Source organism: Nansenia antarctica (assembly GCF_963989245.1).
Source record: "Nansenia antarctica genome assembly, chromosome: 19".
NCBI classification, from domain to species: Eukaryota; Metazoa; Chordata; class Actinopteri; order Argentiniformes; family Microstomatidae; genus Nansenia; species Nansenia antarctica.
Genome location: NC_137692.1, coordinates 10713391 through 10733036, shown reverse-complemented (window position 1 = coordinate 10733036; position 19646 = coordinate 10713391). Strand labels below are relative to the sequence as shown.

The 19646-nt window shown below is 42.2% G+C and overlaps 1 protein-coding gene across 1 annotated transcript; it reads left to right on the top strand.

The window, feature by feature from the left end:
- Window positions 1–928: 928 nt before the first annotated feature.
- On the top strand, window positions 929–1892 carry LOC308174220 (cysteine-rich DPF motif domain-containing protein 1-like; the record flags this gene model as incomplete). The annotated part of the gene is made up of 3 exons (XM_080549302.1): window positions 929–1041; window positions 1421–1532; window positions 1764–1892. The coding sequence occupies 3 exons, from the start codon at window positions 929–931 to the stop codon at window positions 1890–1892; spliced, it is 354 nt and encodes a 117-aa protein (XP_080405428.1).
- Window positions 1893–19646: the final 17754 nt, after the last annotated feature.

Here is a 19646-nt window from a genome sequence, read left to right as displayed (position 1 = left end):
TGAATATAGCAGCTAATTTTCAATATATGGATATTTGATAGTAGAGAAAATGTCTTGACTTGTCTTGATACAGTAGTTTCAGAGAATGTCTTGTCTTCATAGTTGTTACCAAAACGGATTACCAACGGTTGCTATGATTTATTGTGACATCTTCATATTCAAATGTAATTGCATTTTTGCAATGAAAATAATGAAATGTCTTTAGCAACCAAACATTCTCAAGTATGTAAGGCCCCACCCATTTCCTGTTGGTGGAATCCCTGATCCTGATTGGAACATAACAAGGGTGTATAAAGTCACAGCTGAGGGGTGTTGTTAGGCCTGACGCAAACTGTTGTATAATGTACTGTTCACACCCATACTATTATAGCATCAAGAAAACAATAACAGGAAAAGAAATACAAGACAGTAGACACACACACGCAAACTACTCTCACACACACACACACACACACACACACACACACACACACACACACACACACACACACACACACACACACACACACACACACACACACACTTCTTCAAGTTTTGACTTTATTTCTTCTTTTTCTTTTTCTTCTTCTTCTTCTTCTTCTTCTTCTTAAAAAAAAGAATACATATAACCTCAAAATCTACTTAAAATTCATAAAAATCGGCCCACTGGAGGTTGAAATAATGGTCATTTCTGACATCAGAAATTGATTCAGCATCCTCAATAACCCCCAAAACCACTCCAACATTATCCAAATCGAATCCAATTATGTAAATTGCCCAACATATGCAAGTTAGCGTCCGGCAGTTTCTAAGTGCTGATGACCCATACTTCTGGTGACGTAGCTTCACTCCAATCCTCTAGGTGGCGCCAACATCCATACTCTGCTGACGCCCCGTTTATGAAGAACACGCAACGGAATGTAAACAAACTAACTCCTTCGTGCAAGCAATGGAGTCAGTCACAGATGGGGTCCCTGAAAAGAGGTTTACATGCCAGTTGTGTGGTCTATCAACCCCATTCACATACTACGGCCGGAAACCACCTAACACCCGGGCTATAGCGTAAGTGGTGTAGCGTTCACAAATCAGCGAAGTTAGTGTCTTGAGGATTGTCAACCACACTCCTTTTCCAGCTAGTACTAGTTAAGTAATGCTAAGTGTGATCAGCTAACATGAATGATATTGCTGCCATGCAGTGAGGGTGGTCTAGGGGCATCGGATGCCATTTAGCTAGCTCTTACGTCATTAGCAGCACAAGCTAACTTGTGAACTAGGCTATCGCTAGCTACAGAAGGTTGAAGAAGAACTATTAGTCTCTTCACGACATGTACTGGGCGATGCATGGCTGGGTTTAAGAGCAGGCGTTTGCTCAATTCTCAGTCGTACATGGCTTGTAGTTCCTCATTTCATCCACCATCCTTTCCACCGACCTAACCTGCAGGTTGATGGAAGAGAGCTTTGTGACCAAGGATCCCTTCAGTCCAGACAGGGAGAAATTCCTCGTCTTGGGGTCCAACTGCAGTTTGTGCAACAAGTCAGTTTGTGTTGGAACGGTTAGTAAACGTTGTTATTAGCACGTTTTGATACCTGACATAACTGTTGTTCTGGGTCTACTCTAACCTTGGTATTGTTCCGACAAGTTATGGTGACAGAAATGGAATCCACCCAGAAGTCCCATATCATGTTATCATTTCTGTATTTAATGTGGTTGGCATCGTGATCTTTGGCTGAATTTCGTTTTGCGTCTCGTATGTATTTTTTTTCTTTTTTTCTTGTGCCAACAGGACTGCAGCCTATTCTACACCAAGAGATTCTGCATGCAATGTGTGAACAAGCATTTGGACCAGTTTCCTCATCAGATTCAAGCTGAGTTGGCCAAGAAGAAACAGAAAACAAAGACTGCAGTTTCATGATGTCTGTACCAGACAAATCAAAGACTATTAACATTACCACTATTATTATTCTACTCAATCATCCCTTTTACATTGTGTTTTGTTTCATTAAAGTACTTCTGTGACCTTTGCATTTGTTTATCTTGGTATTTTTGGTACATTTCTAACTTAAAACCTTGGGGTACTCAAGTAGACTAAAAGCAAGGACTGTGTGATCATGTAATTATGTGTAGTTATGTGTTTTTAGCATGTCGATGTTCTATCAGCATGTTGTGATGTTATAAAAATGTAGTTAGACGTTCATAGCGATGTTCCGTTGTTAGCCGCTAGCTGTTAGTAGCGTTTGTTGCTGCGGTTTCATTAGTCACTCTTCTCCCATTCTGTGTTTGATGTGTACCATCATTTAAATATGTATATCGTTCAACTTCTTTTCGAATTTCAGTGTATGACAAATCATTTGAAATCGTACAATCTGTAGTTTCAGAGTATGTAAAAAACAGAAAAGTTACTTCAGCAACTGGTTGATCAAAAGTCTGTCTGGTGTCACATGTTTGTAGTGTGCGTGGGGGTGGTTAGGGGGTGGCAGACTTTTGTATTCTTCCAGTGTATTTCCCCAGGAGCCTGATTGATAGGGGGACATAGCTGTTTGTCAGCCTCTGGGTTTTAGCCCCGAGGCTTTGATACCGTTTCCCCGATGGCAATAGCTCGAATAGTTTCAGATTGGGATGGCTGGGGTCCCTAATAATCCTGAAGGCCTTTCTGACACACCGGTCCTTGTAGATAACGTGGATGGAGGGAAGCTCACATCCGCTGATCTTCTCAGCTGTCCACACTAACCTTTGCAGTGCTTTGCGGTTTTGGGAAGTGGTGAGGAGTAATACGCGGGAAGGGCTGACGGTTCACTCCCTGTGTTTCAGTCTGGTCAGGATCCCTGCTCTGTTCCGACCTACGCCAACACCCGGCAGCGTCTCCTCTGGAGAATAGTCCCTAGTGGGGGAGGCAAGCAGGGGGGAGGCCAGCAGTGGGGAGGCCAGCAGTGCAGCAGGTTCCAATAGCGATATCGTGACATAATCTGATCCATTAGGTGTTTATTAATGCCTGTGTGGTGTTATTTTTAAAATGTTGACATTTTTGAATGTTGACGCTCAATATCTCTGAACTACCCTAAACGGAGATAGAAGCTCACGATATGACATAGTGGCGTTGAGTTGAGATTGTTTCGGTTGTAATAATTTAATTAATAATTTTGCCATTTAGCATACGCTTTTATCCAAAGCGACTTACAATTACGAATTACAGGGACAGTCCCCCTGGAGTAACTGAGGGCTAAGTGCCTTACTCAAGGGCACACTAGTAGTGGTGGTGTGGTTTCAGGCGGGATTTGAACTCACAACCTTCCGATCGGAAGTCCAACACACTATCCACTAGACCACCACTACCCCCAGGTTGTCTGTTTATCAGTCGTCGAAAAAGTCTGTAACAAATAACCCCAACAAAAATGCCTTCTGAGGCGGCCATCTTGTATGGCACCATCTTGGACCCGGAGAAGTGAGAGAAGAGAAGAGAAAATAAGACGAGAGAAGAGAAGAGAAGAGGACGTTTAAGAGATACAGCGAGTGCATTTAAGACTGACACTGAACATAAATACATTTGGAAATGGCATCTAATGGACATACAATACATAGAGGATATTGCTGCAAAACAAAACACATGGAAAGATGAGATTGAATGCTTTTCTCACAAAACAAAGCTATCTCCTAAATGGCATCACATGGAAAGATGAGATTGAAGGCTTTTCTCACCAAACAAAGCTATCTCCTAAATGGCATCTAATGGACATACGATACATATAAATGGCATCTAATGGACATACAATACATAATACGGATATTGCTGCAAAACAAAACACGTGGAAAGATGAGATTGAAGGCTTTTCTCACAAAACAAAGCTATCTCCTAAATCAATCCCAACAACTTTGTTGAGAGAGAGAGAGACACAAATAGTCTCTGTCACCCAAAATGTGTGGGCTTCATTCTTCATGGGTTTCATGTGTTCTTTAGGCCTTTTTTTTTTGCAGCTGAAAGCAGCCTCGTATCCACCCTCTCCTTTCCACTGCATTAAATCTCCATCTTGTATGTTGTTTATATATATATATATATATATATATGCCGTTATGTATATGCGGTTTGTTCTGATCCTCATGTCATGAAGGTAAAACCCACCAGAGAACTGACTCCTGTGTCACTGCTCTGGATGCCTTAACACTAGAACAGCCGTGCCTTTTTACCTACTAAAAGTGTCTCTTTAGAATGTAAATCTGCTATTTACACACAACGACCACTAGTTGGCCGCTTGTAAATTAGCCTGCCTCCAACACAGAAAAACTGCAAAACAGCTTTATACTAGCTTATCCTGGTGTGATTTTGAAACTGTAAGGATACTGGGTGGTAGAACGCACATATCTAGGAAAAGTCATGAAAGGAGGGTCCTGAAATGTTATTGAGTGCAAAGATATAACATGTTTTTTTTACTCAAATGACCCCTCATGGCTGATTAAGTGTTAATCCTGCACCTAAGCAGGAGCTCTAGGAGGGCAGGTGGGACAGACGATACTGGAGCTATACACTCTGAGAAAAAGGCTCAAAACCAAGAAAACTCAAAACCCCAAATGGTTCTTCAATTGGTTCTCCCATATAATAGTGAGACAGACCGAGAACCCTTTTTGGTTTTAAGTAGAACTTTCATGTTATATTTGTATATACTCTGAGCTGGATATACTGTTAGGAAGAGATTGACTCACAGTAGTCAGATCCGCAGAGTCCCAAGGGAGTCACAAGGTGAGAGTCAGTGTAGTAGTGGCGGTGCGCCACAAAATAATAATTGATTGGATATCGCACTTTTCGAGACACTCAAAGCCCATCCACTACCAACGTAGATCCAATGAGTGAGCTATTTGACTGATGAACATTTGTTCTTCCCTTCCATCAATTCTTCTAAATCTAAATCGCACTACCATACTATGTATATATCGAAACCGTTGCAACAATAACCATAACATTAGATCCAGAGTGCTTTATACCAATGAAAAACACATTTTATGCACAACAGGACACTAGAATTTCCCTTTTCCAATTTGTTTGCAAACTTACAATCTCATAGTTTGATAACTATGTGCTGTGTGGGAATGTGTGTTGCCCTTGAGGTAGCAGGCTATGACTACCTGGCGGAACAGATTGAAAAGTCTCTACTGACGCTTACGGCATTTATTTCAAAACTATCATATAAACATCTGTGATAAACTTGTCGTTCCAAATAAATGGGTATGGCAATCACATTCCATACACAAATACCTGTTCGGTCTATCTCCAATAAAAACATTTTGTTCTACCCTTCCTACTTACCTCTCTACCTACTGGATCTACCTTGAACCAAGACTTTGAAGTACCCTTTTGGTTCCATTTAGAACCAATAACTTACATGGCACCAAAAAAGTTATTTCCAAGGGTTCTCCTACAGGGACAGCCCACCAACCCTTTTTGGTTCTAAGTAGTACCTTTGTGTGTGTGTGTGTGTGTGTGTGTGTGTGTGTGTGTGTGTGTGTGTGTGTGTGTGTGTGTGCGTGTGTGTGTGTGTGTGTGCCCACAAACATCATAGCTATTCATTTAACCCACTATGGGGTAAATATCCATTATGCAGCTGAGAGGCTGGTTGTTGTATTGAGTCAGTTACATAAAGTACGTGGGCAAAAGATTATCGTACATACATTTGTCCTGGCAAAACTACATCTCCCAGTAGTCTTTTCTCCATGATGTTTTATGAACATCACTCATGTGGCCACTAATTGGTGGAATGAATAATGTAATTGATTTGTTGGTTCTTTTTTTGACATCAGAGAGACAGAGAGAGGGAGAGAGAAACTGAAAACATAAGACCAATGTGTTCTATGAAAAGACTATTCTTGGCAGAGCAGAATATATGGGAGGCCAGATGTTAAAACTGCTGAGCTTAAGAAGGAAAATGGCTGTGTTCCTAAAAATTAGGAAATGCTTACGAACATTAATATCCAGGGGAGGTTGATGAATCATCTTAAAGAAACAATGAAATGCACCGAGAACCATAAAAAAAAGAAGGTAACTAAAAGGTCTTATAATACTGACTAGGTTGGATTGAAATCAAACCTGCATTGCGCAAAAATGTTGGTTCAAACTGAAATTGACCAACTGACATTGAATCTATTCTATTTTTGAGGTGCAAATATAGAGATAAACTAATGACAATAGCAGTGGTAGAAACTAACATGAACTGAATAAGAACAGACAGTAAAACAGGTGTTTTATTCATCGAGAGGAGAGATCCAAATGAGCCTGCGAGCTAAGAGGACTAATCAATGACATTGAAAAACACATGTGACAGACTCATCTCAAACTCATTAAATTCACATTAGGAGTAACTCAAATTTATGAAAACGTATTTTGGGGATTGGGATAAGGATTTTAATATATTTCCAAATGGGTATTATAAAGGGAATGCATTAGCCTTAAAGGAGCAAATATCTTACAGGGGTGTTCAAGGGTGTTAGTGATCTAATGTAAGTGGATGGCCTAACCCTAACCCTGTTTATAATAACAGGTGTGTTTGGTATGAAATTGACTCAGCTTGGTCTCTGGGATTGTAGCAATTCAATAATGTACTGTACAAACTGAACTATTTTTCACTTTGTGATGTTTTGCTTTGGGAAATCAATGTATAATTTCTCCTGCAGGTAAAATCCTTTGTTTAGCTAAAAATGGAAACATTACATATTTGGATAGAACTACTTATACATAGGCTACACAAAACATTGGATGAATGCTGCAGAGAGTCATAGCTTAATCATGGTTTCTCAAAATCGAATATACTTGCCAACTTGAGTAACCTACCAGATCCAACAACTTGACTAAGGGTCAATTCCTGGGCAGTAAACATACTACTAAGTATCTGTGTATCTGTGTCTACTGTATACATCTTTCAACCTTCCCCCACCACAACTTCCATTCAGGCCCTGAACACAGCAAAGACCTAGGTTCTAGGCCCTGGACAATCTAGACAATTTGATGGCAGCTAGTAGATTGAAATCAAGTGTAATACTGAAACACAACTGTGAACATTTCAAACCTGCAAACTGCGACACTTTAAATGAATGTGCAATAACACTATGTGCAATATGACAACCCTAGGGTACATAAGGTTCAGAGAATAGGAAATGTTAGAATAGGTATAGCATAGCATAGAGTACAGCACAGTGTTCTATTTGTACAGTATAGTATAGTGGATAGTGTACATAGCCTTTATTTATGTAAACCAGCTCTTTTCCCTTCTTGTTTTTAGTTTTTTTTTTCCTAGCACCGGGGGAGCCCCCCCTCCCAAATGTCGTTGTTTGGTACCTGTACTATATCAATGACAATAAAGACCATTCATTCATTCACAATGGATGGTCTGAGAGACCCCATGATCTCAAGGACTGTGAGCAAAGGGAAGTTGCCTTGGGTCTGGTAAGTACAAGGAAATGCAGTATTCGGTTGGTTCAGAATGTAAATTAGTTTTATACAAAAAATATGTGTAATGTGTGTTGTGTTTTCAGAGAGACAGAGAGATATTGGACACAAACACAATCTTAACTTTTTACGTGATTAAACACTCACCATGTGTTAAAATGCACTTTGAATGGATTGTCTGATATTTAAATGTTGTATACAAATACTGGTGTACGTGATTCATTAAACAAAAGTATGATATACCACTCTCCAGAGGATAACCAATAATGGGAATCAAGTATGGAGATAGGTTACTGACAATATATGTACGTAGAATGTGTACCTTCTTGAGAAGAAGGATGATGATAATAATAATAATAATATATGCCATTTAGCTGTACGCTTTTATCCAAAGCGACTTACATTGCAATGAGCGCATACATTTCAGTATATATGGTCCCAGCGGGAATTGAACCCACAACCTTAGCGTTGTTAGCACCGTGCTCTACCAACTGAGCGGACCACAAGAGCCCCAGATGACCACAAGATCGAGATGCGGGTGGATCTTCCAGCAGGACAACAATCCACAACATACTGCAAAGGAGACTCTCAATTAGTTCAAGAGGAAGAAAATCAAGGTGTTGGACTGGCAGAGTCTCTGGCCACTTCAGTATCCTCACCCTCCTGGACGTCTCTGCAGCCTCCGACACTGTCTCCCGGGCGTTTCCGCTCATCAATGCACAGATGGGGCTTGGCCTCAAATGCGTCGTGCGAGTGTGGCGCAGAGGACCAAACCACAGACCATGTTATCCTGGATTGCCCGGTGTACCACCCACCCAACGGGATGCAAGGTCTGTCGGTATTAGATGACGTGACGATGACGTGGCTTCTGGAGGGGTGTCCAGAAATATAGCCCGGGTGAGCCCCTCAACCAGGTCTCGGGGTGGTAAAAGGGTAGCCCCTCGGCCCCGAGCCTGGTGGAGTGGAGAGGAAACAACAACCCATCCGCCGAAGACTGTCTCCCACACCATCCTCCTCAACCGCCTCTCCGCCCTCCTAGGTGTCACCGGTACAGCCCTCTCCTGCCTCAAGGCTCTGTGCTTGGGCCCCTCCTCTTCACCATTGACATGCTTCCCCTCGGCCAGATCCTCCGTCATCACGGCCTCAACTTCCACTGCTACGCTGATGATACCCAAATCTATCTCAGCTCCACTCCATCCTCTCCGCTCCCCCCCTCAGTCATTTGTCAACTGCCTGCATGAAATAAAAACCTGGATGACATTAAACCTTCTCAAACTAAACAGTAAGAAAACAGAGCTCATGGTTGTGGCACCCAAGGCGCTGCTCCGGAAGGTTGGCGACTTCCTCCTCGAGGTTGACGGCTGCTCCATCTCCCCATCTTCCGAAGTCTGCAACCTGGGCGTCATCCTTGACTCCACTCTCTCCTTCCAGTCACACATCAAATCCTGTTTTTACATATTCTTATCAAGTTATTTCTCCATTAATATTATATTAATATTGTTGTTTTCACAGTGAGATAACTTGCATGAAATCATCCTGTCTGAGGCCTCAGAGATGAAGACATTCTCGCTACCTGTCGGCAAGGAGTTTTTCTACCACCTGACACTGATTGTTTCAACAAAACAAACAAAAGGTTTCCTCATTATCATTAACAAGCAACACCTTCTGCTGCCCAACTGAAGTGCCTGAATACTTAATATAACTTTGTTTACTCTGCCATCTTGATGATTCTGGGGCTGGCCTTCCTCAATGCCATGAATTCTTGTACCTGCAAAACTCACATTGTGCCTTTTCAACTCGAGCATTGCTACAGAGTCATAGCCTACGGATGGAATGGAAATAATTGTCAAACACCAAATCAATCATATACATAAAAAACCTTCCATCACAGAGTCTGAGAATGATAAAGTGCATTATGTATTTTCATCACATAGACAGTTGGACGATCCCTCAGACACAACTGTAGAAATGGCAAATACAGAAAAGGGGGAAATGCAGCAAGGGTGAAATTGTGGTTGAAATATTGGGGAGAGAACATATTTTACAGGGGGTGTGGGGGTCCTCCCCAAGAACATGATTACACTCCAAAACTCATTTCCAGCCATTCTACACAGTTTAATATAATAATAATAACAACAATAATAATAATAATAACAATAATAATAACAACAATAATAATAATAACAATAATAACAATAATAACAATAATAATAATAATAATAATAATAACAATAATAATAATAATAACAATAATAATAATAACAACTTTTATTTGTATAGCACTTTTCCTGCAAACGTTCCAGCTAGATATGGCAACAATCATTTTTAAAAATGTACATTTTGTGAAGATTGGAAAGGAAAATTGAAAGGGAATTGAAAAACACATTTGGGACATGGGTTGGTGAATGTGGTACTAGACCACCACAGGCCACACTTTTTAACAAACTGTAACCTAATCAACCTTTTTTAGGATAACTAGTAGCTTGCACCTTACAGTGAAACCTCTGTAGTTAGGCTGGTGATGTATTCTGTGGATGGTAGTCTGTCACATTCACACTTACGTCCTGGAGAGTGTTCCTGATCTGTGGGACAGTTGTTTTGGGTTTTTCTTAATTATGGCGAGCATTCTTCTGTCATCCATTGTAGAAGTCTTCCTTGGCCTACCAGTTGTTTGTGATTGCTGAGCTGACCAATGCTTTTTTTTCTTGTTGAACTGTTGATTTTGGCTGATCTAATAACACGTTTTGTTTGTGTTTCTGATTTTAATAATAATAATGGCTTGGTTGACTTTCATTGACAGCTCTTTGGTCCTCATGTTGACAGACATCAATAGGAGAATCTGAAGGCAAACGCAAAGCCTCAAGTTAATACTAGACATTGACAGCTCTCTTATGTCTGCACAAGTTATGGGACAGAACTCACCTGACTAACCAGAAACACCTGTCAAGCCAAATGTCCCATTACTTTCTGGTGCTGTACTTTCTAATGTACAGTATTAACATCTTTAGGTTGGTGTCTTAAACATGTGCTCATTTGTGGTCATTTGGCCACAAATGTTGAACTTCTTTGGTTCCACAATGACTCCCATTTTGCTAGCGGTGGCTAACGTCATCTGAAGTTAGCAACTATTTAAACAAGTCTGAACCATGGGTTAGAGTTTCTCCTGGCCCACTTACAAGGTAAGGAAACATCATATACATTGTAGAATTGTGAACCATCCCTTTAACTTAAGTTAGTTTGGAGGAGAGTTCCCCCCACTGTCTTTAGACAACTTTCTAATTTTAAAGACATGACTTGCATACAATACCACTTTTCAGAAGTTATCATTATTTCTGCCAGTCCTCCGACTTTTCTTTTCCCTTTTCTTCTTTCAGAGGACAGAGATTACAGCCTTGATCACTCACACTTCAGACAGAACACAGGCCGCCACAAGTGCTTGCTACTTAATGTGCCTGACTCTCTCTTGCTTCATCTCTGTCTCAACCCCCCCCCCCCCTCCCTCTCTCTCTCTCTCTCTCTCTCTCTCTCTCTCTCTCTCTCTCTCTCTCTCTTAAAGCGTAGATTGGAGGATACTAGTGCTTGGAGGCCTGATTCTCACACTCTCACAACTATACATCTTTCCCCTTGGCCGCACATGAATCTTCTGGAAGGCGGGTGGCTTCACAGAGTGTGGCTCTGTTGTTGCATCTGGCTTGATAAACCCCACAACTTCAAAGAGATTAGGATCTAGAATGTGGAACACTTGTGTTTGGTGTGTGTATCCGCACTGTCATTGGGTTAATTGGGCTTAGTTCCAAATCCACACTGGCAAACCACAAAGGATGAATCAAGCTTTCTGGTATTCTGGTATGAACATTGGAATATGTTTCATTATTTGGTCTTATATAGTGTCTCTCTCTTTCTTTGAATTGCACACACATGTGCTCACATGTGCACATGCACATGCAAACACACACACACACACACTTCAACCTTTATGTTGAAAACAAAGCATAACCTTTAATAAGAAAGCCTTTAGTTTATTTCCCCAAGCTGGCCTTCAGCCTTCCCTATACCGCTCAATCATCAGACAGTAGCTCACTGAGCTAGTTATAACAACGGCTGCCTATGGAGGCAGACATGGGAAGAATACCAATGTGGTCGCGAGGTCTGAAGCCTTGATCCGTTACATCTCTCGTCTCCAAATGTGAGCAGCAGTAGAGTCGAGGGCTGGCCCTGATATGAACTGATTAATACATCAAACAGACTCTTATTTAGGCATTATGTATGTGTACATTTTACTGAGAGGACCGCTGATAATGAAGCCTTTAGGTGCTGGCAGCGGTTGTCATATGATAAAGGATAACATCAGGCGAGAATAGGAGAGAAGAGCAGGAGAGGAGAGGAGAGGGGAGGGGAGGGGAGGGGAGGAGAGGAGAGGGGAGGGGAGGGCAAGGGAGGGGAGGACATTATTGTTGCCTTCTTGGAGTAAGAACACGTTAATATGAAAAAGGATCACGTTCCCAATAACATAACCTGCCCGAGGCTGCAACCTGAGACAATTCATTGTCCTAAGGGCAGTACAGTAGAGGTAGTGTATATTCTTCACACACTGAGAAGTGAACCATCACTCCTGAACAGCTCAAACTGCTCAGACCAAGGTTCAGTGCCAGGCAGTTAAACAGACCGGGAGACTCAGCAGCTCATTGCAGAGGGGCTGATTTTCAGTCTCTCTCTCTCCCAGCGCTTGCCTGCTGTGGACAGCTGTGGACAGGTCCAGAGCCCGAGGCATGAAGGGCTCTTTTTTTATGAAGGTATCATCTTTAACTGTCACTGTTTTTTCTTCCTCACAGATGAAGTCCCTCAAGTGTGTGTTGAGAAGTTCTGGGGTGTATGCACTATGTGAGAGTGGTGGTGGACTTCAGGAGGAAAGGTCGGGAACAGGACCCCATCACCATCAACGGGTCAATATGACCCCATCACCATCAACGGGTCAGCTGTAGAGAGGGTCAGCTGTAGAGAGGGTCAGCAGTTTGAAGTTCCTTGGCCTCATCTCTGATGACCTCACCTGGGACGAGCATACCAAACAGGTGGTGAAAAGGGCACAGCAGCGCCTCTTTCACCTCAGACGTTTGGCATGGGGTCGAAGACCCCGGGTCTTCTACAGAGGGACTACCGAGAGTATACTGACTGGGTGCATCACTGCCTGGCATGGAACTGCACTGCCCTCAACAGTAAAGCGCTACAGAGGGTGGTACGGACAGCCGAGCGCATCACCAGATGTAAGCTTCCCTCCATCCAGGATATATACGACAAATGGTGTGTCAGCAAAGCCCAGGGGATCATTAAAGATCCCAGCCATCCCAACCACAGCCTGTTCGAACCGATGCCGTCCAAGAGGCGAGGCCTCTTCCGGAGCCTCAGGGTCAAAACTCAGAGGCTAATAAACAGCTACTTCCCCCAGGCGATCAGACTCTTGAACAAGCCCACTGTAGTCAATTGACTATCACCCCATGTACATGGATTACAGTAACCGTAATCTTGTACTATGCCTATTATTTGTTGTCACTTATGTCCTGTACTACTGTACTGTATCTTGAATTATGCTTGAATTATTATGCCCTGTCTTGTGCTGCAATGCAAAGTCAGGAACCAAAGCCTAAGGCCCGATCCCGATCCCGATTCCCTTTCCTACAGCTCGTTTTGGAGTGCCACTCGCTTTGGAGCCAAGGCCTCCGAACAGAGCCACAAGCCGTAGTGGTTGAGCTCTTTCCCCATGAAATGGGACAACCCTTCAAGACCCTGATACGTCATCAGTAATAGGACAACAGTGCAACAACTTCGCAGCTGATCTTTAGTTAAATTTCCGGCGTCATACTCATATGCCATCAAAGGGGGAAATGGAAAAATGCATGATTTATTTTTATGGCGTTCCTAAATACGATCATATCACATCACATCCAGTCTCACTGCTCTCCATCAAAAACGGCACATCCATCAATAATATTACATAATAACAACTGCTTGGATTAGATTGCGGGTTGTGCCACCATACAGCTTACAGCCTAGGTGTATTTATTGACTCAGGTCCAGTGGGGATCTGCCCACTCAAAGGGCGCTTGTCCAACTCAAAAAAGTTAAGGTTAACTCAGATTCTTCCTCAATCGGGGGTATGTTCAGTACACGTCTAGTCAGGGGGGCTCGTCGTCTTCAGGCTCAGACTCCAACACTATGGCTCTCGGGGGTCCCGGGTCCCGGGTCCCTCCCCGGCCCCGCCTGTTACACAGTCTGGCAAGTAGAACAGAGCCGTTAATACAACAGGATTTGTGATGCCTGTGCCGGAGTCCAGCTCTCACCCATAGCATGCGTGCTTCTGCCTTGGTCATTCCCCCTGGTCTGCTGGTTCCTGCCTTCTTTATCTGTGCGTGTGTCGAAATTGAGCCAACGAGCTCTTGGTTGGTTTCCCCCCTGCACCTCTGCTCATTTGGTGGATGCAGGGCAGCTGTGCATAGCTGTGGGGTTTCCCTGCATCTCCTCTGCCCCAGGGGCTGGGATGGACGCTGTCCATGGTGCTGAGTTTCTCCTGCAGCTACTCGGCCCCAAGGCCAGAATGGGCGCTGTCCACGGTGCTGAGTCTCACCCTATGTCACTGTCAAGAGAGGGTTGCCACAACATTCTACAGACTAGATGAACAGAGTGAACAAGAGACCCCAAAATGGAGTCCAAATTACATTACCATGGTGCATTGTGGCAACACTTGAATGATAACTTCAGCCTCTTTGTTAATGCATTACTTGGTATTCTGTACACTATTTGAATGACTATGACAGATAATTGGAATATTTATGAAATCAAACAAATCCCTTTGTCAATGTTTGGGTGGTAACTAATCATAATATGCCAACCTTCCTAGATTGTTTGCATGGCCATTGTCAGGAGCCTGGAGTGACAGGCAAACCATGGAAGCCAGCCACCATGAACAGCCACGATTACCCCTGTCTGTCTGTCTGTCTGTCTGTCTGTCTCCTTACCCCTCCCTCTGTCCGTCTCTTTTCCCTTTCATCTCATCATTTTCTCGTTTTACTCTCACTTGTACTGTATGAGTAAGAGTCAAAATGCAGAAACTTGAAACTGACATGCTGCATTTCTTGATTGTATTCCATTAAGGAACATAAGGAATGCTGTAAAAAAAAAAAAGATGACGACAGTATGCTTGCAGCTTGCAAGGGTGCTTATGCCATTAGATCTGTGCTTGTTTTTGTCCTTATTGTCAAACGTAGTACATACTACACCCTCAACTTCAATAGTCTGTATATTTGAGTATACACAAAGGTGCAACATGATTTTCTGCTCAACTTAACAATATGAGCACTAATATCTAATATTCCATTCATACAAAGGTCCTCTGAAATGTATGTACTGACAAACATCTCTGTATTTACTTGATGATATTTAAATGTGTGGTATTACAGTGATTGATTGGTTGCCACTCACACTTCACCAACCAATCAATCAATTCAGAGGCTCCCTGCATGCAACACTTAACTAATAACCCCCCCCCCCCCCCCCCCCCCCCCCGCCTGCTGACGTTCCTTCCTCCTGCCTGTCTGCCGATCACTCTACCTGCCTGACCCTCGGCCTTCCTGACGATCCGCCTGCCTATCCCTATCAGCATTGTTAGCTTAATAAACACTTTTATTATTGAACTCATACCCGTGTCTGCATTTGGGTCCCACCTCTGGTCGTGACACATGCTTGGACAACTGTTTAGAGGAACCCATGGTTTTTAACACCAGACACAACAGTAGGCATGGAGTTACTTCAGAATATAATAGTTCAACCCTGGAATTTTATTCTCCTGACTCATTACCCAAACGAGTAAATCATCTTAGTCTGGGCCTTAGTAATCATCTTCTCAAAAGGTAACAAAGAATAATCCAAAAGGGGTTCCCAAACTTTTGCGCAGGGTCCTTTTCCCTTTGTATCATTTAGAAACTCTGAGAAATTAAAATAAAAAGAAACCTTGCTTTAAAATGTGCAGAAAGGTGTCATGTTTAACTTTGTAGCATTTAGTGTTCAGGTTTGCTTTCAATCACTTGGAGATGAATTGTAATACAACCAACAGAGACAAATAATATGTGGGCAATTACGCTGAGAGCTCATAAAAGCACATGGAAGCTCATCAAGCATGTTTTGTACTGCGAATCTAAATAATGCTTAATGTGAGGTATGATCTGAGGAATGGACATTAACTATTTGTATACCCCCATGAGTACAGTACAGTCATTTTCAATTCAATTTCAAAAACAATGTTCTAGTTATTCTATTGATGACTATGCAGGCCATTTCCCCTTTTCTGTATTAAATGATGTATATTTGTCTTCAGTAAGTATAACATGCATCATGAATCTGAGCAGAAAACAAGCCTTCACTGTTGTACAATGTTTGGGGTTTTTCTCTGCAGTCGTGACATGCCACAGTGGTGGTGGACACATATTGTAGGCATAAAAAGGCTTATTGCCGTGGTTTGTAGATGGATTTTGGTGGCTGTAGCCTTGGTTTTAATGTGTATACCTATTTACAGTTGAATGAACCTGGCGGACATCCTGAAGAAATCTCACCCTCATCATGTTTAAATTCCTTTGCTATTGTAATGTGCCTCACACCTTGTACTTTGTTGAACATGATACTTCAAGAGAGGGACAGAAGTATCTCGTTTTGAGTTCTGGGTTAGGCCTGTGACGTGCATAGTTGTCCTTGACGCACGTTAATGTATGGTTAAAACCCAGTCATATGTTGCTTTGAAACTGTTAAATTGGTTATTTTGTCGATACTCTAGTCTCATTCTTCCTGTGTGCATTAATGTGATGTTGTGTGCTAGATAAACGTTCTGTTTAAACAGTATGACATAGCCTAATCGTGATCAGGTTATCACAGAGTTCACCATTAATGTCTATTATACAACGGATAGATCCGGTCCATTGCCTATAGTGGTCAGTTTGCGTTCCAGCCGTGCCGATATCCATGATATACGCACGGCTAAATGGAATGTTGACACATCTTTTCATATTACTCGGGCGTTTGTATATGATGAATGAATGGTCTTTATTGTCATTAATACAGTACAGGTACCATACAACGATATATATTACATTCTTACCGTTGCTTAGCAACCGATAAACAACTGTTCAGCGGATGAATACACTTACAATAAAACATAGTTCCATTAAAATACATTAATTAAAAGTTTGTCTTGTCTGACCGTTATATAAAAGCGTTATGGAATGAGATGCCGTGCTATATTGTGGATATCGGCACAGCTAGGGGGTGCACAATATACCACGGCTTCTCATTCCATAACGCTTAATTGTTTATACGCAGATCTGTGCCGGTTTCACAGACAAGGCTTAAGGCTAATCCTGGAGTAAATCACACTTTCAATGTAAAATCTCCATTGAAGATGCTTTTTAGTCTAGGATTAGGCTTAAGCCTTGTCAGTGAAACCGGCCCATAGTTAGCTACACATACTCGAGTCATCACATCAGGTATTGGACCAGGTGTAAACTCCTCACGATTTCTTCAAACTTAAAAGCATAGTCCTAGCATTGGGTATACTCAGGGCCGGTCCTAGGCATAGGCGAACTAGGCGGTCGCGTAGGGCGCCAAATGCCCCCCAAAAAGAAAAAAAATGATTTTTAAAATGTTCAATGAATTTGTCTCTATGAATTTCATGTCTCTATGAAAATATGTCTCAGCCTACTGTCTATTTTTGTCTTGAAACCATTGTTGTCCATATTTCTACTGTTGAATGTGTGGGTTTTGATGAGGCAGTACTGGTGGCTTAATGCCTAAAAAATGGGGGGGCATCAAATCATACTCTCGCCTAGGGCACCTAAATGCCTAGGACCGGCCCTGGGTATACTTAACGGAATCTAGGGGTGTACGCATCAGGGGGCGAAGACTAAAACTACTACTTGGAGAGAGATGACCAGGGAGCTCTACACCAGGGAGCTCTACACCAGGGAGCTCTACACCAGGGAGCTCTACACCAGGGAGCTAGGAAGTCGGTGGAGGTTATGTGAATTCCAGACACAAGGTCATGGGTCAACATCCCTTTGGAACTCTGTGACAGCTTGCTCATCTTAATTGGGCCCCCCAGGCTTCCATACTAACCATAAATTGGATTAGAGAGATGAGTTTACAGATTCAGATGGGTTCTAGTCTAGCTGTTTAGAACAACTGTGTTATCAGATATCAGTTTGCTGAGGCTGTAGCAAAGGCAATAAGGATTCTATAGTGATATTATAGAAAGGAAGGAAAGAGCATATACACAGAAAGACATTCATATTTAATCAGTCATGTCAAATATTTTGTCTGAAAAGCAAACCGAGTACATGTCTTCACGGAATACCATTGAAAAATGATTATATGGAATAGTTGACACTGCAGTCACATTGATTTCACATGAATAGTAATTTTTTAGACTAGATTTAATAAAGAAAATGGCACATGGAAAGGATGCCATTATCACACATTTCCATTCTCAAGGGGCTTGGTAGAGCAGTCATTTTGGGTACATTAAGATAAGGTTAATGTTCCAGCAGCTCTGACTTGAATGTTGTTTGATGTTCATGAAATGTTAACGGTAGTTCAATAATGTATAAAATATATATATATATTGCAAAAGTTCAATAAGAAATATCTCTAGACAGTTGCACATTATGTAGTAGTACCTTGGAGCACCACGACTCTGTTCCTACTGCAGCAACCTGCATTTTGGTTTTCAGACGTCAGTGTATGAGAGCAAGATTTGACATGAAACATTTGTGAAAGGACTCCAAAAAAGTTCCACAGCAGCTCAGAACAAGACTGTACATTTGTAGTTGCAGGAGAAAGACACAGTGGGTCCGTCAAGCATCATAAACAGCCTAACTCAATAGAACACAGAGTGCTCATTCAAAACACCACACTCTCTGGAAATATTTTGTTGAATAAGAAAAACAGTTGGGCAATGGCTAGATGGTTAGATGAATACATGTGTATACTGTTGCAAAAACCATTTCCAGTGGGCTCTATTGGGAGATATAGGGATACACAGACATTAAAGTGTGTTCTGCTTCAAGGACACAGTGATTGACCTCTGTGATACTTCCACTAACAAGATGAGTCTGAAAGTTGCAATGTATATATTCAGATTCACATGGTTCAGATGTGGATCACAAAGTTTGAATTATGAATCCAGATGCGGAGCTTGTAAGGAAATAAGGCTTTAGTATCTACAGGCATTAGGATAAGAAAGAGGTCTGCTAGTCAGTCATATGACAACTCTCTGCTACTGACATCGACTGACAAAGCCATGACCAACGACTTGGCTGACGACTTGATGGCCTGGCTATTGATAAACATGACCAGCGGGTTGCCTGGCTATTGATAGGCAGGATAGACAACCAACCACTTGATTGCCTAATACTGACTGACAAAGCCCTGTGGTTCTCCTTTCATTGACAAGCACAGGCTATTATTGACCTTGCCCCCTATCATCATTAACCTCTACCCACCTCCAGGTTACAGTGGATATTGGGGGTGGGCTGCTCAATTAGAATAGATTAGCAAGTTTCGTTTCATTGGCTATTCAGAACTATTTTATTTGATGAACATGATATATGGTAGTGTTTTATGAATAAGGAGTGCAGGTAACTGGGCAATATTTGAATGTACTGTCTTCCTTCTATTGCAGCTTTGATGCTCAGAGACATGTGTTTGTGGCCAGGGAACACCTTGATGCAGAACCAGTCGAGTTTCAGATGCTGTGCCATGGTGATGTCCAGCCTCCCAGAGATGGTCGTCCTGTGCAAGCCCCATCCGGACTCTGGACATTGCCATGCAGAAGTGTCTTTTTGAGATCAGATTAAGATCAGAGAATTCTGTTCTGATGAGGCAAAAGACATCACAGCAGCACAGAACCAGACTGTCCGTTTGGAGCTGCAGGAGAAAGACACAGCGGGTCCTCTCGGACCCCAGCCATCAGAACAAGACATTTACAATGACTTTGAACTTGTAGCAGGTTAGGGTTAGAAAGAGGGAGATAAAGGTTTGGACCTTCCTTTTGCACCAACGAGCATCATAAACAGCCTAACTCAATAGAACACAGAGTGCTCATTCAAATACACCACACTCTCTGGAAATATTTGTGTTGAATAAGAAGAACAGTTGGGCAATGGCTAGATACGGCATTTTGAAATGTGTCATAATTGATTAGCT